Raw genomic sequence first — 27689 nt, forward strand, 5'->3', positions numbered from 1 at the left:
CTGCAACGAACTGATATGTTGCACGTCCCGTCATAACTATGGGACTGTCCTTCTGTAGCTAGGCTGACATACACTATGTTTCGTATCGTAGTCTCTCGTCGTTGTCTATATAGTTGTCGGGGCGCGCACGAACGCCAGAGCGCGCACTGACGTGAGAACGCGCACTGAGGGCAGCTCTGAGGTTTAACTGCTTACGTTACTATAAATGGAGCGGCGCGTTGGGCGAGCTCACTGTGATGCGGATGGACAGGGGTGTATGATCTACGCATAAAAGCTGTAATTTCAGTAAAAAAACACTCAGACGTGTATTTCTGTCTTTGAAACGTTCTCCGGAGCTTTCCTTGTGTATGTCTTCTCTTAGAATTGCACCGAGACCCTCATGTGTTGCGATGCAAACCCCCCTCCGCTTGTGTTGGTGCGTCCCAGGGTGTGGATCGCAGCCGGGAGAGCCCGTGAGCGGGGAGGGGAGGCAGGGAGCCGCGGAGACGCCGGGGAGAGCCGAAGGTAGGAGTTAGGGAGGCCGCAGAGACCAGGGCGACGTGCCGCCTCCTGAGCAGCTGGCCCGGGAGCTGACACGCCGCGGACTGAAGTCTCCGCAACCGCTGGAGCCGGGTTGTCGCAGCAGGAAGTCCCCTCCCAACGCTAGCCGAGCTGACACTGTCGGAGCAGCATAGAAGCCTGCTCCGCGGAGGGAGCAGCACCCAAGGAGGGAGAAGACACCTACTCCAAAGAGGGGAGCCCGCCCCTAAAGAGCCTGCAGCACGGTTCGGCCTCATGAGCTGCTGCAGTGACCAGGAGCGGTGCAGCAGCCGCAGTTGAACACCGCATCTTGAGAGGCCTGTACCCACCCCTGCGAGGACAGCCTCCCGATACCTGATGCAGGGGAAAGGCCTGGCCTTACACCCTCTCTACAATATCTTCTGGGGGTATCGCGGCCAAGCGATCGCTTATGACAGGAGGTCTGCACCTGAGATATTCGCTGCAGGGATCAGCCGTGGCCTTTTAGACTTTAAGCAGCGGAGCTCTGCCGCGGCCCTGCTTTCACCGCGGTGAGGATAGTGTCCCGATACCTGCTCTAGGGATAAGGCCTGGTCCAGCTGTCATACAGGAGAGAGATGCCGCAAAGCTCAGCTGCGGCCCTGCACACCCGTGATCACCGTTAGGTGTCAAGCGCAGTCGTACATTTGGGGACAGCCTCCGGACACCTCGCATGTGATATTATCTGGCCGGACCACGGGCAGCCCCAGAAACAACAGGGTTTATTGAACTGGCTGCGTCTCTCCATAGGAAGCTGACTCGATGCCGCCAGGGTAACCCACCCGTGGCAGTTTTTGGTGCCTGGCTTCTAGGTTTAGGCCAACCACCCTAAGGGGACTGACTATCTGTGATCGAGGAGACATCACCTCAGCTATACATCAACCGTGTGCATCCACAGATTCTCTATGGTTAAATGCCAGTCATCCAGGTAGCTGCTCTATGAAGCCAGTCGGTCATAGTTTCAGGTATCTGTTCTTGCCCTGAGCTGGCGACCGCAACTGTTTGCGGTGCTTAGTGCAGGGACAACACAACGTCACTAGGCCCTGTCAGTCAGACAAAATAGGAGGTACTAAATGAATGGGTCGTCTGTCCGCTTAAGGATTTATAGACACCTAGCCTGGCTACTAAAGCAGCAGACTGGTGACAGACCACCACCTCAACAGTTGTCAAACAGCTAGACCGATGTCCTTTGATTACAAAAACTATCACCGAATGGTCTTAATGTTTAACTGAGATGGACATACCTATTCAAACGTGGACCATCTACAGACTACACGCTTAAGATTCCCCATCCATCTTTTCATGGAAACACGTGCAGGGCTATCGTTGATGTAATTTTTTAATAAAGATTTTTAGTTTTTTTGTTAAAGCGGACCATCTAGTTGTGCTTGGAAAAAGTTTGCCCGTTCGTTCTGGTATAACAGGGTACACATAGTTTGGACATTCTTGATCTGAGCAAAACCCACTATATTATAGAATTCGTCTGCTTTACCCGGAGTTTTAAACGCTGCCTTTCCGAATAAACTTTTGGATGAGGATTTTTCCAGAATGTTGCTTTGCAGGCTCTAGGATCTTGCTGTACACTTGGACCCAGCCAAGGTGCCGCCGAACGTCACCTTAACATAAACGTGTGGCTACTTCTTGAGGTATGGATGAATGAAAGCCGTGCCAAGCCTGGGACCAGTCTCCCTTTTGGATTCAAAGGAAACCTTTTACATCTAATTGACTGCGGAAGGATTTTCGATGGTGATCACGTCCAGCACAGAAGAAGAACCTCCTTCTCAGAGAATGCTAGCAGCATTGCAGACTGAGTGGATCAACAAGGATCCAGTGTGCTACTTACCATCGTCCCACTGCAACAAGAAACCTTTCAGAAGTTAGTATCTTTTTCATAACATTAATGTGAACATTCATTTTGCTCATTTAATCTATTTACTCAATCTTAGTGGAATTAGATTTTTAGTTTCAAATGCTTGAAATAGTAAAGTTTGTTTGTTTTGTCACGTGTTTGGTTTGGTTAATATTTTAGATGTTGTACTCGTTTTTACGTTTGTTTTTAGTTGCCTTGCCCCATTAGCCTTTCTTCCAGTTGGATTTGGTGGTGTTGATGGCAGGCATAGTCTCCCACAACCTATGACATATTCATAAAGGGCCAGATGTATCCAAGGTTTTACCCATTTTGTGTCTATGGGAAAATGCTTTAGTACATATGGCCCAAAGTAACTAAGCCTTCGCCCATGTCACAACATAATGTCTTCAGTACGTGATATAAAATGGTTGCATAACAAAGTTGTGTAAGGGTTCTTGAGCCTATTTATGCAGTAGTTTGACGATTACGGAAATCAGCATTAATTTAATTCATAGTTTTAGTCTGTTAATTTAGGTTAATTTGGTGTGCAGCAACATTTTAGTTAGATTCTAACTCTGTTGCATTGTCCGTAGACTATTGCTTTTAACTTTGATTTAATCCGTTGGAGAGAGTTTCTTGGCTTGCTAGAATGTCAGAAAGGTCTACATTGCAGATCTAGCCTATTCAGGATCAAGTGACAAGGTGTTTCTTCATGGAGCAGTGTTTTATAGGGCAGAGGTGTTAACAGCAATTTATATAGCACATGTCCACATGTGTGGTGTCTTTGTAACACTTTTGGCTGGGCAGAAAGTTGCTTTTCTGTGTTCTCGTAGACCAAGGTTTAGTGTTGACGAGAGTAGATTGACTGGTCTGTGTAGCAGGGTTTTTCTCTTCTTTACATTGCTTAGCGATGGTTCCTAATAGATTACATGTATTTGTTTACTTTCAGCAACAATACACATTTTGACCAGCAATGTTATACGTGCAGCATTCTAGTTTGGGTAGGTTACATACTGACATATTGTATTGTAATTGCATTTATATAGCTCTTACTACCTCTGACGAGGCATCAAAGCGCTTTTTCGTCGACTAGCACGTTGCTCCATAAACCATAAAGAATTAGTGTTGAATTAGTATAGTAAATATGAAACTGGCATGGAACAAAATCGTCTTTGTGGCATTAGGGGCCCTGAAGACCAAAAATAATTAAATAGGCCAGTTATCACAGAACCCAGAGCAGTAGTCTAAATGTCCTGGTGCCCACAGGCTGTTTACACTCTGCATGCTCATTGACTACACATGGGATCTGTCGTCGCAAAACTTCCTCAACGTTCACCCCCTAGCAAACCAGTGACAGTTGAATCCATGGAACTCCTCACATACCAGTTACTGCAATTGTGTGCCAAGGTCTACTGGACAGACCTAACACTTCATAGATTAAATTGATGACCTCTTTATCATCTCGTACATCCAACTCGCTGTCATCAGACTTCAGCCTCCTCAACAAGTAGAATGCAAATAACAGAAGAGATACCATTCTCAACCTCATTGACATTTTCAATGTGGTACAGCAGGTTGCCAAACTAGCCCACCGCAAAAGCTATATTCTCAACATCACCCATTTTGGCATCATCCGCGATCCATTGCAAACCACCCATACCTCAGGCCTGGGATATGACCACTTTGCCTTTCCCATCCCTCTGTTACATGCCCAACCAAAGTAATTGATATTGTGTAAAAGAGAATAAACAACCATTGATGCTCAAGGACTTCTTCCTTGAGAATATAGTGTGAAATTTTATTTAACCTGTTAACACTTTTAACTTCTGTATATTTTGCTCAACAACTTTTAATGCATTTCGTTAGAAACTGTAGACATTCATGCTCTAGTGAAGAAGTTAAGTGCAAACCTAAACTATCAGCACCATGTTATTCCAAAGATCTTGCTCACCATAACCACGCAATTTGCAGACCTGAAAGAAAACAGAAGAAAAGCACAACCCATTTTGTCCTCACTCTTATTTAACTACGTCTGCAGCATACATACACTGCATTAGGTAAATAGTAGCCAGATAGAGTATTAAGGCCACCAATAAAACAGACATCAAACAATTTTCAAAACCTTCAAGCCGTACCTCAGTTTCCTGCCAGTACTACCTATTTCTCACTCCATAGACCAGTGCAATGCCACCAATTTCCTTGGAAAAAAATATACAGATCATCTGATGGAACCAAACCTATCTGTCCTCCTCGCCCTATATCTTGCAATAATAATCCTCCAACTATCTTGAGATTCTGGTCCGAGATACACTTAAGGAATTGCTAAAGTCCTGTTTGTCTATGACTAGGATGCTTAAATTTGCCCCGTTTGTGTTTTTGTATTGGGCGTTCAATTTCTCAGTTGGTATCTTGAAACATCTTGCTTGCAATAGTCAGAAGGTGCCAAATCTTTTGAAATAACTATTTGACTACAGAGGTCTAAATTTGGGAGCAAAAACCAAAACATACTTTTTAGTTGTATTAGACCACGAGGCCCAAACATGTACACAATGTGCCACAAATCCAAATGGAGGTGTACTCTGAATGTAGCTACAAAGTACATTCCTTGAAGTTTGGAAAGTATTTCACATGCCATTGGCTGACAATAGGCTATGATGCTTTTACCTCTCAACTAAAAGTTGAAAGCGAAAAGCAAATCTCATCTGTAGGTCAAATGAGCACTTAAAAACCGAGCAATGGAGCTTTCTTGTTAGGACTGGCTTGACAACCCAGGTGTCACCAGATCTTATGTGATCACTCTAAAAAAGAGTTTTCAGAAGTACTACAGAGGGGTTTTGACTCCGCCCACATGTTGGTGGACAGGAGTAGGTTTTGATTTGGACAAAATGGAATGCTTTTGCAGAAAGCGCTCCCCCTCCCTTAAGCTGCAATTATTTTTTTTTTTATCCAACTTCCTGAGCCTGTAGCAGTATGGATGCCTAGAAAAGGTTCATGAATATGCATAAATTATCAAGCTCAATTGGGATGGGCCACACGAGGTACTATAATGCTGTTCGTGTCTTAGAGAAGTAGATAATTTACAGAGTTTGTTTTTACTCTAGCAACAGCACAGACTGGAGGAGAAAAGTAATGAGGAATACTCTGTTTTTAAGTCCCATCGCCCTTTCCATCATTAACTTTAGACTTGAGTGCAGCTGTGTGTTTGATTGCATTATGGTATGTCCAGGGCTACACTAATCTACATGCAGTTTTAGATGTGGCTTGACAGTGCAGCCGTCAACAGAATTTATATTATCAACAAATAAAGAGCTTTCAAAGTGTCACTGAGAAAGGGGCTTAGGCTCTACCCACTTGGGCTTATCAGAGTACAGAATTTGATAGGGCTGAAGTTGTGTGCTTCCACTCGAGTGCTTCTAATGCACTATTTGACTTGTGGCAAAGCTTACACACAGTACAGCAGGGCTGGGTTGGATAAGATGGCAAACAAATTATCATGAATAAAGGTCTGATCCGTTTATGGAATAAGATTCAGGCAGAAGGCCCGACGTACGTATTGTGTAAAAGCTTATATTAACATCAATCCATTTGAGGAATTGTTGTTAAACCCTGAAACCCAGCAGAGAAGGATTTAGTTGTATATGGAATCTCTGAATACTGTATTGGGTAAGAGTTTTGGTTAACCCCTGTGACAAACCATGAGCATGGAGGATTTGCGCTGCAAGTAACCTGGTTGCCCCTCATAGTCGAGCTAGTGTTTTGCTTACCAACTGTAATTTTATGTCTCTTTGCCTGATGGTTTCAGTGTGGGAAAGCTTACACTCCGAACAATAAGCCTGAGTTGGTTATAGTGATGAGTTACAGGCCTGATTTGGTCTTTGGGAAAAATTATATTCAATTTCATAGGTCTGGTCTGCTCTTTACGAAACGTTATGATAAAGGCCATATGCCTAACTTAGTCATTGTGAAAAGCATTTGTTAAACCCAGAGGGATTGTAACAGTGAGTTATCACATTGTGTAACAGGTTATAGACGGGTATTTTTGACACATAATCTGGCAAATTACTTTAGTAGTCAAGGTTTTGGCTTCAAGTAGCCCAAGTATTTTTCTGAGTGTCTTAAAATCATAAATTACAGAATAAGTAGTGTTTGTCCATTGAGACTTTGTTCAGTGTGCTCAACATTTGCAATTACAGCTCAGTCCTGGTTCAAATGCTGTGTTCGAATTTTTCATATGCACCTCTAGGTCGGCAGAGGCATTTGTTCAAAAATTGGTAAAACCTATCTTATCCAGGCAATAAACGTTAAACTGGTTTGGTATAATCATTAATGGCAGTAGGGGATGTCGGGTGACACTTCACACAATGCGGAAAGGTTCATTGTCTGGGACTAGAACTTGCACGGTCATCACAGCTCATTGGAAACATTTTCAGGGTCCACAACGAATACATTATAAGCATGTGCTCTTTGGACCTCTTGGTGAGCGCATAAGTCTCGTGGGTATTCAGACGATCTCTATACTCTTGAGAACAGTCACCGAGGTGAAGTAAGTGATTACCATGCAGACTCTGAAGCTGGTGGATTAGGCACAAACTCCAGTTTAGAAAAAAAAAACTCTGCCTTCCCCAGGGGGACACTGACTAATGCATAGCCAAATAAGTGTGATTAAATGAACTTAAAATGAGGCCCTTGCAAAACTAATATACTGGATTCACTTAAAAGCTAATTATGCAATGAGATGAGCGAACTTTAGAATCAAATACCCAAATGTCTCCATCTGGTAGACCTGTCGGTCAAATTGTAGCTGTATAAAGTAACATTTGACTGTGCCAAGTAAACCAGGTGGTGGAATACTGATAATTTGTGCTATTGTCTGGTCCTCCCAGAGATTAACTTGCTTTTCTGCAAGTCCAGTGTGTGGGTTTTGCAAGGGTCTCATTTAAAGTAAATTTAATTTCACCTATAATTATCTAGTCTCTTTGACACCTTTAATCATTGTTTCCATTCATTACCACCTTCAGCACGTTCACTCTCTAGTCTCTTGTTTTGAACGGAGTCGTGGCTGGATTCAAGTATGTTACCTCGTAATCACTGAAGCCCCTCTATGTAGTTTATTTCATCTCTCCTTGGGATGCCCTTTTTTCATCATGACTTTACAGAACTCGGTTATCTGTAACTCATGGATTTATCTATATTTTTATGCAACTGATAGAGACCTGGGTGATCCACCCCCTTTTTATTTCTTTATTTCTTTTCAGTTTGTAGTAATTTCGTGGTTATTGCAGTTTCCACAGTCTGCGGAGCTGTCGGACTTTACAAGTCCCCAAAAAGACTGGACCTTTCAAACCTTCCTATCTTTTCACAAATTGTAACCATGCATTATCAAGTTAAAATGTGAGAAGCAGTAGGAGACTTCAGGAGTCGCATGTCTTCCAAGTCATATTTATTTTGATACCTCAAAGCCTAGTCACAAAATGAGCAGTTTCCCTCCAGGGCATGAGTTGGCAAAAAAAACAACGTAACATTTGCTCAATCCGGGCACAGTGGTGGCAAGAGCTACATGTTAAAAGAATTGGGGTTGTCAAAAAGCAGATCTGTTCAAATATGGCAGCCTTGCTCACTGGTAAAACAAGCATTTGCAATGCAATAGGTCTCGCATTTACGAGAGTTTGAGCTATTGACATTGCAAACAACAATGCCTTTTATTTTTGTTTTCGTTTTAAAAACATAAATAAAAGGCATTGTCATTTACAATGCCAATAGCTTACTCACGTAAATGCGAGACCTATTTGCATTGCAAATGCTTGTTTAAAAGGCAAGTAAGGCACCATTTTGTGGATGTGCGTCTGCGAGAGTGCTGCCTGCAGATCCCCTTTCTGGTCTGGTACCGTCATGATACTTGGTGCATTCCTGCTGTCACCGTTTACCAGCCAGGGTACAGCCAGGTTTGTAAACAGACAAGGTCAATCCAACAGGCAGTGACTATGCTTTACATTTATTATTTTCTGTTCTATATAGCGAGAACTCGGTCCAAGGGCTTCTGAGCGCTTTACATGAGCACCAAACTACTCACACGAGGTCAAATGCATATGTGTAGGCTCGGGGAGAATACGCGGTTTTCCCAGAATCACACAATGTGGAGCAGACGCAGGGTCTTGAACCGGTTTACTCCGTTCCAAACTTGAGCGCTTTGCATGAGCACTAGTTACGTTTCACACAGACACATTCATTTTTGGTAGGCACGGGGAGATTCGGTGATTTGCCCAGAATGACAGGATGTTGAGCGTGTCTGCCGAGACCCAAACCCAATTCCCCAGGTTTGAGGTCGACCCGCTCTAGCTGTTAGGCCACATCCTCTCCCCCTCGCAAGCTGTTATGTTTAGCAAAGTTATTGGGAGGTGTTTGCGGGTGTTAAGAGTCCAAACTTTGGATGGTAGAGCGGGCCTCTAAAAATTGATATCTGTGCCTAAGACTGCAGTTTTAACTAGTCACTTCCAACTCAAACCCTGAGAGTTCCATACTTTATTTGCCGCTGTTGCTAGCAGTTGTCAAGATCACACAATGTATGTTTAAATTGCCGATTTCAAACCCTAGCCTGGTAATATGTACCAGCACAATAACACAACAAGCTGAAGTATGTTTTCAGAGGTGCTGGAGGGTGCTTGCCGCAGAAGTGCTATGACCCGTGCACTCGTAAAATGGGCACAAAGAGGAAGGCAAGAGAATCAAGGGGCTGTCACCGCGCTGTTTCGCGATAAATTAGGAAAGAATCTCGGTGTTTAACATCTCATAGGCCTGTGGCTTTGACCCGCGCGTTTCCTTCTATCTTCGGCACTGAAATTCAGACGTTAGCAGCATTCGTGGAAAAAGCACAGCGCCTAGACTCCAGACCGGGGTCTTTCGACCAGTTCAGAGACGCACAAATGGAATTATTTCCCGCACCAAGTGCTGCTCTCTGCACCTCGCCAGCTGTGAAAAAATTAGAACGGGGTTTCGTTCCAGTGAAATCATTTACACACACATGCACACTTAATGCTAACACATCAACTAAACACGTTACCACTACACACACACACAATTGCATTTACCTCACACTCCCAAAGACGTAAATACGTACAATATATATACAAACACATCACACACACATGCGCATATATATGAAATGCTATGCTTAGCGCTGCTTTAAGAAAGGCGCCCATCCAGGCACTGCATGCAGAGCCAGGCGTGGCGGGTATTTGTAGGAATCTAGTTTCAGGTAGGTTCAGTCGCACTTATTGCCACGATGGCCGTTTGATACCTGTGCAAACAGGCTGTGTCTGGGCAGAGGCTGGTGGGAGGGAAGGGGTTGGGGCAGCTGGTCGGGAGGGGGATGAAAAGATGGGGGTGGAGGACAGGTGAGTAGAGATATTTGAAATAGTACGCAGTAAGTCAAGGGGAGATGAGAAAGAACACGGTGTGTAGGGGCATATAGATGCAAGGGGGAGTACAGAAAAAGTCAAACACATGGCAGTGAGGTGGGTGACAGACTTTGGAAAGCCGAGGATGTTCTCTTGTGCACCGTTACGAAGACACTAGCGGGGTTTAAACGAGGGCAGGAGAGGGGCTGCAGGTCTGAGCCAGACTGCTTGGGTTCTTCCAGACCCATTTTATAAGACTTTGGTAAATCTCTTCAGACTTCCATGCCCTTAACCAAGCACTCATTCGTCAGCATCATGCCTGTATATGGTCATTGAACTACGAGGTGACATGCTTTTTATAATGTGCAATTGGGAACCCATTCTCCTATTATAATAGCATTATATTAACCGCTTGTGTATCTAGCTACACAAACTGCATTTCCGGCCATGCTTAAATAATGGGTAGTACACAACTCAGCATGTTACCAGTTTAGCACCAGCGGAAGTAACACAAGCACCTGAATCCCCTGCGTTAGCATCAAAAACATGAAGCGCAGGAGCTCAGATGGAAATACAACTCGAGAGAGTGTGATTTGAGGGCTGGGAACCGGTCCAAGCTTTCCCGGATTCTGTGCCTCGGACTTGCACACTGGAGAGATGACTTGGCGAATGCTGGAAGGGCTCGAGAGGGGGCAGTAGGTCAAACACTCTGAGCCCCCTCCACCGCCACGGTCTAAACCAGTAGTTCCCCCATGTTCATCGGCAACCCGGAGGACAAGGAGCTGCTGCTTCCGGGTGCCTGGACACATCCGGAATGAAAAAGGGAGGGGTGAAAGCAGAGCAGCTACACGCAAGCCAGGATTTAAAGGTGCAGGCACTTCTCAGAAGTGCTCAATGTCAATATTAATTAAAAGAACATTGCGTGTGCCACAACAGACTGGCATTCGCGGCAACTGAATAATGGTTTTCCGGACTGGGAGGATGTGAAATCACGGCAGAAGAGAGGCCACAGAGGAGTTGGAATAAACAGAGCGGGCGTGAAAGCACGGCGGGAGAGACGCCAGGGACCTAGGGAGGGGGTGGAACAAACGGAGTGGGAGGTGTATGGGCGAGCGCAGACAGTGCAACACGAGCAGTCTGCACATGCACTCTACAACATAAAAAACAAGAGCGCACTGAAGCTGACGAGGAGGGAGTGGGAGGGGGGAGTGGGGGCGGGCATGCTTTACGACGCGTGGATTCTGCTTTAACAGTGCATTAAAGTAGGAAGGGAAGCGGCCGTACGGCCGCGAATGTGAAAGTGATCGCGATCACGATAAAACATCAAAGCGGCGAAAGTGAAAGACAACGAGTGCTTTCAGGCTGCCAAATGGTGCGCGCGCCCGGCACACATGCACAGTAGTTGGCGGCCTGAAAGCACTCGTTTGCACTTCCAAAAGTGCTTACTATAAGTCTCGCCAGAGCAGCGCTAAAGCGCTGTCTCCGGCGAGACCTAAAAACATCTGTGATTGTTTCTTGGTTATAACTGCATGTGCTGGTGAACACTTAGAAAAGGGCCGAATGTGTTGCACAATTTGTCATGGATAGTGGTGCTCATATTACCCACCCTGAAAGAAATAGGTCTTTTCGGCCTATCATTAACATTTCCATTCTACGTAGCATAAGTACTGCCTCCTTGCATGTTGTTTTTGATGCCTATAGAGTTGGACGACTTTATCCGTGGCACATTGAACCCATAGATAATGTCAGAGTGTGGAGCCGTTACTATTGATCAAGGGCCCATGTGTATTGGAAGGTATGCGTTTTTTTTGTCCTTCCTTTCTGAGCCAAAACATTTGTGAAATCTGTATCCGGCAAACCCATTCCACCCACCCCACCACATTGTGGTGTGCTGAATTAGCCAGAACCAGAATTGCTGTTCTAGTTGGGCATCTCGAGCCTTTAGTGTTTGTCTTAATCATATCCTCATTGTCCACTTAACTGTCTCGTGCTTATTGGCACCTGGATTTCATTCTTGTACTTAAGGTTCCACTTTTTTTTTTTTTTTTTAAACTATTGCATCTCTTGCATCAGGCCTTTTATGTGATGTCCCATTGGTCAGAGATGGAATTTGTCCTTGCTGGATTATTTTGTATTAATCATGTCCTGCATTCATGTCTACTTTCAAACCCACCTGTGTTAGTGGTTTTAACATGTTTCTGTATGACCGCACTCAAACATCTGTGAAACTTTCGCATTGGCCGACAATAAAGTTGCTGCTCTGGTTGAAGGAACAAGAAAGCATGATCGATTTCGATTGCTAGAGGTCTGTTGGTTGCCTTTTCCAGTTTGCAGTAAGTGCAAACCTGTTTTTTTATAGTAACCTCTATGGGTCGCTCTTCTATTAGAGAAGCTTTCAAAAATATCTGGTTGACTGTGCAGTGCTCAGACTTTTATATCGAAATTTCCATCACGAGGAAGTCTGAAACCCAATATGTTTTTTTTTTTGCCTATTTAGCTGTCTTGACTCTATCCCTTGCGCTATCTAACCCAGAAGCCTAACTTAGTCTCCTGCTTCCTGTGGCCTTCCTCCAAGCCTTAAAGCTCTTTGTGAATCATAGGATCTCCTGTTTGTTTGGAGTCTATCAGGTGTGGATAGCCTTCTCAGACACAGACCAAGCTAAAAATAAATGTGTGATTCTATCAAACAAATAATTGTGAGGCTGATCTAAAATATATATGAGGCTGAGATTGGATGAAGTTTACATTTTGATATAGTGGATTCCGCTCCCTGGCTGAACAGCTGCTTTGCATATGCAGATGTGGGTGATTATTTGTTTTAGGCCTTCTCCCTAGAGTTTCAGGAAAGGATTGATGGTGGGATGAAAGGGTTGCTACTTAGTAAGCTGCATGAAATTCTCAGCATAGCAGGAGAAGGTTGTCTTGTGGTGGCCTTTATCATCTACAACCTGGGGGACTGGTGAGTGTGATCATATAATATGAAACTTAAATACCCCTTCCCTTTAGAACTATAAACATGACCACAGGCGTATGTAATAATCTGAATGCTGAACACCCATTTTGATTCTGCCGACTACCACTATGTTTTTGCCAGAATATAGGCCACATTATACCACTGTTGCATAGTTACGGGCTGGTGTTGGCTGGAGTATATTTAAAACTTTCAGATATTTTGGACATAACTGTTCGCTGAATTCTGTGGATAATAATGAAATAAAATGGGTCCATATAGCCATAGAGGTTTGATTGACATGGTTAGTTTCTCCAGGCCATCAAGTTCCATATTTGTGTATCCAGGCTTTGACCTGGGATATTTTATGTGCCCCATAAGAGTATCAACTGGATACCTGCACATTGTGCAAGGGCCGTAGTGTCGACCCCTGGAGTATTGTGGTATGTCGGGCTGTTTCAGAGGCTTGGAAGTGTGTATGGTGGAAAATGAGTTTTCGTTTTCTAAGATCTTAACCAGGTAGTCTAATGCTACTTTCCAGTATCAGTCAGATAGGGGCATTGCTTAAGGAGGTAAATAACTTATCCGACAGCATGCTGTTTTTTGTGGATACTACTTGCAAAATAATACAGAGGAATAGTACCAATGCATCGACCATTTCAAATTGGTTCCACTCATCGATGCACATTGTTTCACAGATCGATGCTAATATGCGTGCCCTTTCTCCTATCTCAACTGACTATGGGATTTAGTGCTCGGCATGCTCAATTGCATGAGAGCATAGAGCTCCGAGAGTATACTTTTATCGTTCGTTTTGAATAAGAGCCATCTCAAAGGTAGCGCGGCATCTACACACTGTTAGTTCCACCTCCATGAGACCCAATGTCGCACTTGAGAATGACGTAGATGCTAGTTTCTGGCATCCCCAGGTTTTTTCTTTTTTAGTTAATAGAACAGAATTTACTCTTTTTGTATCCACCATTTCTCCAGTGAGTTTGCCGCCTGCCAGGCTTGGAATTGATTACATTTTAGGGCAGGAGTAAACTCTGGATTGGATCCAATATATGTAAGTGGGGAAGGGTATGTTTGGAGATTGTTTGAGGCACCAATCCCCGTACTGACAAGTGTGGCTTTGGTTACTGGGGGTGACTATACACCCCATGGTCGGTCTTTTTGTTCAGGCCAGGGACACTACAGATATGTATCCCTGCTACCTGTTGGTCCGTAAAACACCAGTTCTTTTCACTGCTCTTCAGTACCTTCTCTGGACCGTAAATCGGGGGATTGGACTGTGCTTCTTGGAAATGTCACATTAGGAACCCAGAGTCCACCCTCTTGTATGTGCATGTACAAGAGTGGAAAGCCCATATGTGCTTACTTACGAAACCAAGCATATGTGTTTTTCTTGTGTCGTCGAGTGTGCCTGGTGGTGGCTGCAACGGGAGGGTCTAGAACACAAAGAAGAGCCTTAGGAGAACTTGCATTTTAATGGCAGCTAATCTATCAAGTTAGAAGAAACTGTGTAGCATGCTGTAAAATCCTGCGGATCGATCCCATTAGTGACTGGTAGTTTTAACTGTGCGTACTGTGGTGTTGATTAACTGGATGTCTAAATATGTGATGTTTCTGGGGCCCATATGAGTGGGTAATGGGCTTGAAGCATTTCCTGCACTTTTACCAGTATCGACAAATTGAGTATCTGGAATCTTTGCAGGTTTAATTTGAAACCAGGGACGACACCAAATTCCTGCATCTCATCCACTGTAACCTGGAGATATTGAATGAGCTCTGTTGAGGAGAGTATCACGTTGTCAGCATATTAGCAAATTTTGTGATTTTTCTCCTCCAAATGGGATACCTTGTATAAACTTGTAGGCCATTACTCTCTGTGCTAATGGCTTAATGTACAGGGCATAAAAAAGAGGGGAGGAGGCAGCCCTTTCGATCCACTCGTTGAATGGGGAACGTCTCAGACAGCATTCCTGACTCTAATCTGTGCCTCTTGAAGAGAATATCTGCTTTGTATCCAGCATCTAAATCTGTCCAGAAACCAAAATTCTTTTAGGCTTTCCATAAGGTAAGGCCACTGTATTCTGTCAAGTGCCTTTATCGTCGTAGATCTGTCTACCATGCCTATAAGATGTTACGGTCTCCTGGTATCGTCTGAGCATTTGTGTTCTGAAATAAGACCTGACTGATCAGGATTGATCAAGCCTAGCATATAGGGGTTGGGACTCGCTGGTAGAATGTGAGGGAGTAACTTTGTCTCTGTATTAATAAGAGAAATGGGCTTATATTATCCACATTGGGTGTTATCCATGCCGGGTTTAGGAATAACTGATGGTTGCCTTAAGCATGGATCTAGTCCGTGCCCCTAGGCCTATGAATAAATTGCTCGACTCTGTGAGAAGGAGGGCTAGGCTGTGACAGAAGAGTTTATAGAATAATTGGGGATTCTGGTCTTGTCCAGGGTGGTGTTGGGTTTCAAACTTGCAATAGCTGATATCACGTCTTCCTTTGTTTTGGGAGTGTCTAGGGTGTCCGCTGTTGGGGTGTCAATTTAGAGAGATCTGCATTGGTGAGATAAAGGACCATGTTCTGTAATGAAATTCTTGAGCGGCATACAAGGATTTAAAGAATTCTCTATATTCTGATGCAGTGTTTTTTACCTTGGTCCGCACCCTGTATTTTATCCTGAATTTAGCCTACTCTACCCTCTTGAATTTTCGAACTCAGTTTTTGTTTTGCGTAGTTTATTAACACGTGTATATAGTATTTTGTTATATCCTTAGTAGTGCATATTCTGCTCTGTCTTGATCAAGGAAACACTGTAGGGCTCCAGCTGCTGTCAGTGACTGCAAAATGCAGGATACATTTGTGCAATTATGTATTTGTTCTAGCCGTGGTTGCCTTCTTTAGTTCTTCTCTATTAGTATGCACCTTGTTTTCTACAGCTAGCTGCTGTAGCAATTGGATGTCCTCCTATCACAACTTGGTGTCCCCCACAGCGTGTTACCGGAGATCTTGCTTTGGTAATTTTTGGCTAGGATTTGTTCAATAGTAGTTTGTTTGGCTGCTCTATGCTGTTTGTCCCGAATGAGAGTCAGTCAGCCTGCATTGGCCTGGTGCCTTGTGATGTTGGGGGGAGGGGAGGACAAATCTGTCAATGACGCATAATCCGACCGCACCATGGGATATATTTTGGCTTCTGTGCTCACCCTATTAGATCTGGGGTGCCTAAGAAATGAACAAAAAATGCATATGCTTTGTGGGTCGCTGATTAGTAGATGTAATTGATTTGGGTCAGATACGTGATCTACATTTTGTCTGTCATTTCTTCCTCCTCCAGTTACCCCAGTGCTCTGAGAAGGCTCCAGATTGCCCATAGCTCAGACCTGGCCTTTATCTGCCATTATCCATGACCATATTGAAGTTTCCTACGATCACTATTGGCTATCTTGTTTTTGGAGGATTGCAGAAATTGCCTGCTTCAGAAAAGCTTCCCTGCCCTGTATTTGGAGCATAAATGATTTGCCTCTGTGATGCTATCCCCTCCCAATTTAAGTTGAAGTCTCCCTTTTTGATCTACGAGCTTAGCCTGCCCCTCCTCCATAACTTTTCTTGCTATTAAAATTCCTACTCCTTCCTGTTTAGATGGACTCCATAATGGGAACTGTCTCAAGAACTATTTAGATCTAAGCATATGCCAATCCTGAGGTAGACTTTCTATTTGCAGGTAAATGTCGCAATTGGTCTTATGCAACATTGAGAGTACTGCCAAGTGCTTCCCAGGATTATTTGAATCTCTTGCGTTGAAATTAATTACTTTAAACTGAGTTCCCATTATTAGGATACGGTGAGCAGAATGTGTTTGTGAGACCTCTGTGGCTGACAGCCATGGTGTCTTGTTTAGTTTGTGTGTGGTCATGGAGCAATGCGATTTGTGTGCGGTCTGTTGTGAAAACATTTAATGTACACATCATCAAAACTGTGTTCGAAAAACTTTTTAAAAAAATGTACTTGTGTCCCACTAGGCTCTTCCAATAGTCTGGGGATCCTGGAGAAGGCGCTGTAGCGGAGGGCTCATGACAGTTCATCACCTGGGCTCTTCCTCAGACCCTCCTAACTCCCGCTCTTGCTTTCTGTCGGGCACTTTTTAGGTACCCCTCTAACTGCTTTGAGCGACTTGGAGACCTTTTGAGTGTGTATGGGCTGTCTTCAATTTGCAGAAGAGTTTTCTTGCCTCTGTTCTGTGCAGGCTGTTCATGATCGGTAGTCTCATGAGCTATTGAATTAGTATGGTTTTCAAGGTCGTGGCAAGCGGTTTATTCTCCCCCCTCTTTGTTGCTGATGTGTGGACAATTGCTGTGCAGGCTCTGTGATTCTTTAAACTTTAGGCCTAAGATTTTGCACGCTCCAGAGAGAGAACATACTAGATATGTGTGGTCTTGCCACTTTATTATCAACCTGAAAGGGTGTGTCCACATATATCTAATTTTCTGTTGTCTAAGATAGTCCGTAACAGGTTTGAAGTCCCTGTGCCTCTGAAGCATTCTCTGTGAGGTATCTTGGAATAGTGCGATCTTATTTTCTTGAAATTCAGTGGTGCCTTTAGCTTAAGTTGCTCGGAGGATATCTTCCTTTGTGGAGATATGATGCACATCCACCACGATATCTGAAGCTCTGACTCCGTGCACCTGGTCTATTTCTATATCTACTGAGCTCTCCGAGAAATGTGCATGCTGATATGGCTGTTGTACATAATAGGGGAGATTAAAGGCTTCTGCATTCTGAGTGACCCCTGGTTCGAAGGTTCTGCTTCCTGGAACGATTTCTGTCTTCTGCATGTGCCTGAAGATCCATTTGTTGGTCTTTCAAGGGGATTAGTTCATTCCTTAGCCTCGCAACTTCCTCCTCTTTAGCTGCCCTTGGGTCCTGCACTGTGAATAACCTATTGCCATATCCATAAGATCTTGTTTCACCTCACAATTCTTTTGTAAGATCCATTTCCATCACTTAGGTAGCAGCTCTAATTGTGCCAAATAAGTTTCATGAAAGCCTTTGTGTGAGGCTCTACCCCAGTCGCTGTTTGCTGGGGCTAGGTATAAGTGGATGCACTTTGAGAGGGCACATCCCTGACACTGTTCTTACTTCAGCAAGTCTCACATTGTGACATCCATTTTACCCTTCAGAAGCCACTTTGTCTGAGGAGGGTGTAGCGCCTTTGTATAAAATCTCTTGCCTATTCTTTACTCTGTGTCCACCTGTATGGAGCGCCCGTCCCCTCCAATTTATCAATCTGGGTGTGAGCTTATAGTAAATCTGCCTCATGCAGCCCTTGGCTTCATGCACCTCTGAGAAGGATTCAAATGTGTTTAAAGTAATGTTCTCTCCTTCTCTTTATTTCCCTTCTTTCTTTCTTTCCCTTCTTTCTTCCTTTCCTTTCCTTTCCTTTCCATCCAGGAGCAAAGCCTTTCACCCAGTTCACCGGACCGCCTGTTTAAGAATACATTTCTAAATTTGGCTATGTTAATTCCTCACCAACCAAGTCAGCCTGCTTTGTCTAAGACCTTAGTTCTGCTGCTAAAGTGTGCCTTACAAAATGCTTTTTTTTATTTTTGGGTCAAACACTGTTTGAATGTTCCCAACCTAATTATTGACCAGGAGTTTTATCTGATCTTTATTACTAAAGCTTGGTTAATGGAAGACTGCAACTGACCAGTTTTGCAGCTCTTCCTGTTTTTTTTCAATTAAGCAAGTTGACCGATTGACCAGGTTTGGTGATGGAGTTGCCTACATTCGCAGATCTCAGTTCAGTGTTTATTTATGTTCTAGTGGTCAAATTAAGAAAGCGTAGCTTTTGCCATTGGCAATCAATATCATTCCCACCACTTGGTCACACTTCTGTGTGGACCTCAGATTGATAGTCAGATAAGCTCTGCTCTTTAACCACCCCCATCTTTGTCTTGAGGAGGGGTGTCATTTTAGGTCGAGCCTACCAGACAAAGCATCTGTCTGGTCGAAAGACATAGTGTGTGCTTACCAAAAACATAGAGGGACTTACAGCCTGCTAATTGCTTATCATGTCTACTATCGCATTGCTTGCTGCTTTTTAATGGCGTGTCCATCATAGAGAGAACTCCAATTTACTTCTGTCCTTCCACTGCTCACTTTTAGGGAACTACTTTTGTCTTACACACTCTGCAACAGTGCATGGGTTCTGTCTCTCGAATCTGCTTCTCTCCCTGCTCCTTATTACTCTTACACATGCTCTTCTACACCACCTCATCTGTGATGTGCTCTCCATTGTGTCCTTCACCCTTTCATCTTGCTCTCTCTGCCCTCATTCCGTGTGCTACTTCCTCAATCTGTGTTGCTATCTTGCCCCCCCCTCAATATTGCCCTCTTGTCGATTAGTTTCCTTTTCTCTGAACCTCCCCTGCCCCGTTGTTTTGCGCCACCAGTGCTACTTCGACTCCATGTATTGCTTTCTTCCCACCTGCTTTCAAAAACACAAATCTGCAATCCTGCTTTCAAAAACACAAATCTATAAATAGAGACAAAAAGCTCCCATGTCAATTTGAAGGTACAAGCATGCATCGTGTGCTCTTTCTAAATGATGCAGACGATAACGTCATTAGCTTCCTTTTTATTCTTTCTTTATCCAGGCTGCACAACATTGCTAAAAATCATTGGCGAAGCCAGTACATTCCAGAGGCAAGAGACCTATTGGTTTTGCCAAACCTTGTTATGGATTGTATTTGACAGTGCAATTATCAACCATACCTATTGCTAACAATCAACATAGAGTGGGATTCGGATCCACCACTTTCAACCTCCTTTGATAAAGCTCTTTCAACCATTGACAGGAGATTGCATCAATCACGTCTTAGTGCAGCCCAGTGAAGTATTCATTTCTTTGTTAGTGCGACTGACTGGGTGTATCCTTCCATCTAGAGGAACTAGTCAACAAATGCTTTGCTGACCACCTCAGCAACCACCAGCTCCTTGATACCACAGAATCCAGATTCAGCCTCTACCACAGTACAGAATAGTTCTCATCGCTGCCACAAATCACATTTGCGTGACAGAGTCCTTGCTAGGCGCACACACCTTCTCAGTGCCAGGATACACTCATGGGTGATAGTGCGCTTTACAAATGCACACAGCATAGCCTCAACTCCATTGCTTGCATTGAGCTGCTTGACGGACTACTTTATACCTGAAGCCCTCTGCCTGCTCCTGCTGGCTCTCGAGTGTCTTGCCGCAATGTGCCATAGCTTTGTGCTATAGTACTTTACACCCAGATCTGTTGGTTCTGCTAATGCTTGTTGGCAATATACTACATTTTGAAGATCAGTAAACTTGCATGCACGTTTCCTCATATTGAGCATCATTAGGAAGATCCTGCTGCTTTTGCCGAATGCCTCTCCAAAAACACTATATGCACTCATAACTTCTAGGTTAGGTTGCTTCAGCACTTTGTATGTTTCAATGGTTTTGAGCGCATCACCTCACCTGGTCTTTGGTTTAAATAAGTGGTCTCGTTTTTTCCCTCATTACCCCCAATTTAATTAGTTGCCCATGAAGAGCCACAGCATCTTTACAGCGCTCTGTTTTTTGTCATTAAGTCCTCTGATGTTTCTTCCAGCAACCATGTGACCGATCTTCTACAATCCTTTCTTGACCCTTCTTCGTTCCAGCTGTCTCTGTCCCTCAATCTAGGAAATCCTGGCTGGTTTGCCGTTCCTTTGCTGTAGTTATTAAAAGGATTAGAATGTCGCCCCCCTAAGCTTAAGAGCAGAGAAGGGCCTTTTGAGATTTCTGAAAAAGCTAAAAACCTATTTATTAGCTGTCTCGTAATTATTTGGTCCTAAATTTTCCAACTTTCAGATTAGCCCCAGGACACCCCTTTCTGGGATAGTTGCGTTTTATAAAAATTAAACATAAATCGCTCAACGAGCTACTGTTCTTCCTTAAAACTGCCTAGCAAAGGTACACGAGTGTCTCTAGTAGCCTTTCAGATGCAACTCTAACAAGTGACACTGTGTCCAGGCCATACTTGGCTTTCAAATGCAACCCATGTTACATATTGTGTCCCATATGCTGTGATCTTTCAGAAGACCCCTGACTTGTCACGGATTCTCTCTCGGCCCTACTGGCCTGGGAGATGCACTTAGCTTGTGACTGGCAGCTACAGCTTACTTCCTTGCCTGAGGCACATTCGAATGACTGTTCGTCTGTTAGTGTTTGTGATGAGCTAGCCTGTTTGAATTCTCGCAGTCACACATCATGTTTACACCTTGAGCCCTCTTCTGATTTTTAAGTGATCTTGAGAATGTCAAATTAAAGCTATTGTGGCTTATATTGCCAAATTCAAGACTTTTATCACCATTGTGAAAGGAACCTAGTAAGCTTTTTATTTATTTTGAATACATTCAAATAAACTGATTTTAATTCCACTATTTATTTTTGTCATAGACCTTCAATTTCTCAAACGGATGTATAAGTGATAACTCTTTGGTCACCGTTGTTACCCCCTGGTTGTAAGTGTTTTCCTTCTTCAACTTTTCAAATTGCGTCTAACTTAAACTGCCAACCCGCACAAACTGTACAACATGCGTGTGACCTTGTCCTCTGCTTAAACGAAAAAACTACCAAAGGGGGGAATAAAATACCTGAGCAACAATACGAAACGCGCTCTCTGTGCTAGAGTGCCTGGCTTGGCTCCTAGAGCCTGTGCACGTGACAAGCCCAAAAAATGTTTTCTATTTAAATTATACAGCATACCACGTAAAATATGGCAGTCTCTTCAAAATTCCCCAAAGTGTATTTCTTGAACACGTTGAAGCTTCCCATTTATAGCACTGCATTGAGAAGTATTTATTAAACGTGATCATTGTTAAACATGAGCCAATAGTGCACTAAAAGGCATGAAAATAGCACAATACGTTTTTGTACAACTGGTATTCTGAACTCGCAGTGCTTTCAAACTCGAATGAAGAAAAATACGTTTTGGTAACATCTAATATATGTATACTTTTAATTTTATTCATTTTTGCAAATTACAGCGTTCCTTACAAACACAAAACATGTCAATGACACTTAACTGACACAGCATTACTTATCACATAGCCCAGCCGTTTCATGTTTACCCCTGCCCACAACCGTTGTAGGTATTTCTGTAATTCCAGCCATCCCCGGTCACGGCTTATACAATAAACATACAGTTCCCCATATATTGATTCGACTGGCATCTATATATCTTCCAAACCCGCCTATCCTCCATTTCTCACATTTGAGTGCAAATATGTTAACAATGGACCTCAGTAATCTCTTGGCCTCGATGCCAATGGCTGCTCCTCCGCATATAGTTGCAGTTGTGTATTGCAATATGCTACATCCTTAAGCAATGCTGTTTTCATCTGACTAGTCTTGCTCCCCCCCCCCACCCCCCATGCAATGCCATCCTGCGTATTGCAACCATCAGACACACAAGTACCAGCTTCTTTGTAAGCGGCCGGAAATCATGAAGCAAACCCAGTAGACACACCTCCGGCGTACACTCTACCCTTGTGCCGATAATTGTAATTAGTACATCTGTAACTTGCATCCAGAAACTTGTTACTTTCGGGCAACACCAAGCTAGATGAATAAAAACTGCCCCTTCCCCACTACATCGAGGACAATTTGAGTTGCTCTGCAGACAATACTTATAGTATTTAAACTGAATAATCCGCAGATTACAAGTTGACGTTAACATAATTGACTGTGCACTCCATCTTCTCCATTCTACCTCTCCCATTGGCTTATCTAACACTGCATTCCATTTCGCCATCGACTCTGCCCCCCCCAACCCGGATTGTCCTCCATTTGTGACGCTGTGTATAACTTAGTCACAAAGTGTTTTCTAGTTTTGCTAGTTAACAATATATGGAATGTCCTAAATGTGGGAGGCTCATCTGGGAAACATGGACTGTGTGACCGTATCGCCGCTCTTAGCCTGTAATATAGAAACGTAAAAAGTGGAGATCATGTTGTTTGTGCCCCAACATCAGAAAGTGTTAAGAATGTCCCATTGATATATAAATTCCCCATTGTCAGCAGACCTGCCTCTTGTAACATCTTAAGCTACTTATCTTCCTGCGTCACTGATACGTCTGAGTGGTGTAAAAGAGGCATCTCCGGGGCATATATTCTAGCCTTTCCAGCTCTTTTAGTTAGTGTCCTCCATGCCTTCCATGTAGTGTACACGATGTTTATTTGTGTGCAGGGGTGGGGAGGTGCTTGTGTGGGAGTAAGGCTCTGAGCGGTAATGGGGCTGCGGCGTCCTATTCGATTGCCGCATGTAGTATAAAGTCGTGTGGCATGTACCAGACATGCGTGACCTGCGCCTGCGCACAAAAATATAGCTTTAGGTCTGGTGCACCGAAGCCTCCATCTGCGTATGGTCGACTAATACTTCCAAACCTACTCTCGGTTTTTTGCCTGTCCACGTCAATAAATGCGTTCTCAACTGTTTAAAAAATACTTCTGTCAATACCAAGGGCACATTTGTTAAAAGATAAAGGAATTGCAGTAAAATTATCATTTTAATAACTGCTTTCCTAACTGCCATGGACAGTGCAAGTGAAGTCCAGCTCGCCACTTGGTCCTCTAATCTGGACATTCCCCTTCCATAGTTTACTCAGAACATCACCTCTGGATCTCTATGCACCCATACCCCTAAGTATTTAATCGAATCAGTCGCCCATTACAACGGAAAGTCTACAGCTCAAGGTATCGTTGCTGTTGTAAGAGGAAAAATCACCGACTTTGCCCAATTTATGCTTGATAGTCAAATTGCACATATTCACAAAATATACGCGCCAAGTTAGTCTCTGGCTCTTACATATAGCGTCATATCATCTGCATATAAAGATAGGATCAATGGGGGTAATTGGAAGCTCATCACTGCCACAGCATGTTTCTTATTTTGCAAGCCAGTGGTTACATTATGAGTGTAAATAGTCGAGGAGACAGAGGGCAGCCCTGTCTTGTCCCCCCTATAAATTCTATAAGAGTCCGACGTGTGACCATTAACTCGCACCCTCGCCTCCGGAGCCTCGTCTAGTAACCTGATTGGTTTGAGAAAAGTTTCAGGAGTTCCCATAAGGGTGAGCACTGTAAACATGTATGGCCTTGCAATCGACTTAAATGCTTTGGTAGCATCCAATAATGCCGCCTGCACACTAGGTTCAAGGTAATGTAGCAATGCAAATGGAGTGCATAAGTTGTGTGGTGGACCTAGCATTCATCAATTCTGATTGGTCCGGAAGCACTATCTTCGGTTGTAGCATTTGTAATCTCATTGCTATCACTTTAGCATCTTTATTAATTAAGGAAAGTGGTCTCTACGACTCACATTTTTCCGGCGGCTTGTCTGGTTTTAGCGGGGTAATAATGAATGCCTCCCTAAGCGACGGTGGTAATATGCCACTATCGTATGCCTCCTCATAGCATATAGGTGTGGAGCTAATAACTCTATGTATTCTTTGTAAAACTCCCCAGTGAACCCTTCCACCCCTGGTGCCTTACCATTTGGTAATGCCTGTATTGCTGACTTTATGTTGGCTACTGTTAAAGGCTGCACCAGATGCCCCCTCTGCCCCGGTGATAACCACGCCACCAGAACCACGTTGTCTAGATAACAGCATAGCTGCCACTGTAACCATAGTTTTGGGCCCATATAAGTTAGCATACATTTTTAAAAATAACTGTAGTATGTCTGAGTTTGTATATTGCCCATTCCCTTCTTCGTTTAATAGCTGAGTTATCGAATCCGCAGCTTTCTGTACCTTTAGTTTTTGAGCGAGGCTATGCCCAGGCTTCCTGCCTTTCCCATACACTCTGGCCAAATGACGCCTGGAGAGAAACCTCAATTCCTGCTCTGCCACTGTCTCAAAATTAAGTGTTCTTTAATGTAATCCAGCTTGTCCCTCATGGGTGGCTGTTCGTATTCCCTTTCTAGGGAATGCAGAGTTTTCTCTGTTAGTTAACTGGGTTCTTATACTTTTTAATACTCCAGCTTGGGAGCTTATGCATTTCCCTCGTTGCGTTACTTTAAAGGCCTCCCATAGGGAACCGCTACTATCCACTGAACCCTCATTGTTTGAGAAGTATTCCAAAATTGCCTCCCGTAGTTCTTCCTTGTAAACCGCATCCAGCAGAGCCGCCGGACAGAAGCGCCAGGTGAAAGGGCTGGGACCCCCCTTGGAACCCTCAATCTTAGCAAGACCGGTGCATGGTCAGATATTGTCTTGGGTAGATGAAGGACATTGGTTATCCAATGACATACCTCTGTGGAAGCGAGCCAATAGTCCAATCTGGACCAGGTGCCGTGGACAGACTAAACAAATGTGCCCTCTTGTTTCAGAGGGTTTTTCAATCTCCAAGCATCCATCAGGCCATAGTCGTCCATCCCACCCTGTATTATCTTAGCTGCTTGTTTGCCTTGTCAATTAGTGTCTGCCGAATTATCCACCCTAGGGTCCACATGTGTTCAGACCCCCTCCCCATACATCCTGCGCTTGCGCAATACTATGTATCTGCCGCCACACTGCTTAAAAAAAATTCCAGGTCATCCACATTTGGCGCGAATGTGTTTACCAGTGTAATATCCTTCCTTGCCAACTTACCTCGTACCAACAACATTCTGTCCGGATCATCAGTGTGACGTGTTATTGGCGCAAAAGGAGTCCCCCCGGTTAATCAGTATCAGCACCCCGGTGAGTAGGAGGAGGCCGCCCGATATGTCTCTCAGCGGAACCCACCTTGCACTCCATGTAAAAAATTTTTTATCTCTCATTGATATGCCGAAAATGTCGAAATATTATGTCGCTGAACTGTGCTGTGTATTTAGCATGGTGTGCAACCTATGGTATGTTTCTTTTTGTGCATCTGTAAGCTGTGTCCAAACATTCCCACAACTCTTCCTCCCCCCCCCCCCCTACCCCCCACTTGGGCAACCCCAACTAGCCAAAGGCATCCCCCCCTCCACCCCCCCCATTAACAGTCTTGTACAAACATTTAATCACATCCTATACAAGAAATACAGCACTATGTGCTGGATTCATCTGGGGTGCTCCCTTGCGGGGGTTCGTCAGCGGCCCAAACACCCTCCAGATGGAGTTGGCTGAGTCCTGCCAAGTATCCTGTCTTCTGCCACCAGTGGCCATGCATTCTTTTCACTTGACAATTGTCTACAATATTCCATGCCTGGGAACTAGTCCTCCAAGGCCAATGAATGGCTCAGTCTTAATCTTTGTGCCTAAGCACTGCCACTCATTAGTCGTCTTCTTCCTCGACATCTGAAGTGCTCTGGGTCTTCTGGTTTCTAATTGCCTGTTTCAAATAGTCCTTGGCTGCCTTTGGTGTTACAAATATATGTTTACCATTGTGTTCTATTCGTAATCGGGCCGGGTACAACAACACATATGTTATTTTGGCTTTTTGCAATTGCCACTTAAAGGGTAAGATCTCTCTGTGAGCTGACTGCACAGCAACCATAAAATCTGGGTAAAAGGATATTTGGTTGTTCTGATACTGTAATTCACCTGTCTCCGTTGCCAATCTCAAAACAGTGTCTCTATCTTGGTAGTTTAATAACTACGATATTATAGCTGGCGGTGGGGCCCCCGGCGGAGGTCAAGCCATGAGTTGCTTGATGTGCTCACTCCACCACCAGCAACACAGATAGGTTTTCAATTTCAAACAGTGTTTTTAACATGTCCTCTATTTATATGTATATTTTGCCTGTATTTGTAGAGTCTGGCACCCCAATTATGCGCAACTTACTCCTGCAGGAGCACGCTTCCAAGTCTTAATTTTTTGCCTGAATGACTGCCAGGACACGTTCCGTGTTCAGACTTTTTGTGTTCACCGTTTGCAACTCCTCTTTGGCTTTTGAAATTCTTTGTTCTGCTTCTGTGATGCGTGCGGCCTTATCCATTCTTGCTGCCATGTCTATGGGCAAATTCAGTGAGTCAATAGATTGCAGGCTGTTCTGCATGGCCAGCAGCGTTGCTTCAAGAGTACTACTCCCAACTGTCCCCTCACTCTGCTCGCCAGCTGCACCTGCTTCTGTGGTCTGTTTGGTGTTGCCCCTTGTATCAAAGTTTAGGCGCAACTGTGTTTTATCCATCTCGCCCATTTTTCTTGCCCTTGCGCCGTTGCAATATCTCGCTTCAGTTTGCCAGTACTGTCGGTGTCTGGATCGCCGCAATACTTCACAATTCTTTGGTTAGACCTTATCTCTGTTGCTTCGACGCAAATCACACAATCAGCAGCTTTCACACTTCGCGAGGTGCTATGTCACCAGCGCTTCAATGCAGTTATTCCGCCTCGTGCTAGTTCCCTCACAGCGCAGTGCTTTTTCTATGGTCTGGCGCCCGCACTGCACCTGGGCCTTATCGCGGATAGTTAATTTGCGGCCTGCACCATTCTCCCAGCTTCCGGCTCCAGTCTCTACGTCGCCTCGCCACTTAAATCTGGGGCCGTTGCCCTACTTCTGGTGAAATACTTGGGCTCACACCCCCGCAGCATGCCGCGCTCTGTTTGCTTTTACACACGCGTTTTCTGAAGCCTCGGGCTCAATTTCTTCTTTGCTGCCCGTTGGTACAGCCCACCGCTGCTCAGTGCGTAGACACCCACACTCTGTCGCGTCTCCCACCGCTCCGAAGCCAAAATGTTTTCTCACCTGCAGCCCCGGCAGCCACCACCTCTTATGTCTGTATTGCTGGCAGACAGGCCGCGATTCAGTCCGTCACGCCGTGCCGAGAGAGCCTCGACTTGTTACCTACGCTGGCCCTTACTTCACTTTTGCCTCAGTTTTTCGGGTGTTGACATCTGTGCGCAACTTAATCGATTCCGCTAGCCTTCGCATGCACTTCAGGATATTTTCTTTATGGCCACCGGTGCC

General features: G+C 44.3%; 1 protein-coding gene across 1 annotated transcript in view; it reads left to right on the top strand.

Annotated features, from left to right (window-relative positions):
• The first annotated feature begins 411 nt into the window (after positions 1-411).
• Positions 412-27689, top strand: part of LOC146809290 (dual specificity tyrosine-phosphorylation-regulated kinase 1B-like) — a 368762-nt gene continuing 341484 nt past the window's right edge. Inside the window, exon 1 of the mRNA XM_085616098.1 lies at positions 412-2413. Coding sequence (XP_085472224.1) covers positions 2281-2413 — 133 coding nt within the window. The 5' untranslated portion in view covers positions 412-2280. The remainder of the gene's footprint in view (positions 2414-27689) is intronic.

This window comes from Triturus cristatus, chromosome 7 (genome assembly GCF_964204655.1).
Source record: "Triturus cristatus chromosome 7, aTriCri1.1, whole genome shotgun sequence".
Classification (NCBI taxonomy): domain Eukaryota; kingdom Metazoa; phylum Chordata; class Amphibia; order Caudata; family Salamandridae; genus Triturus; species Triturus cristatus.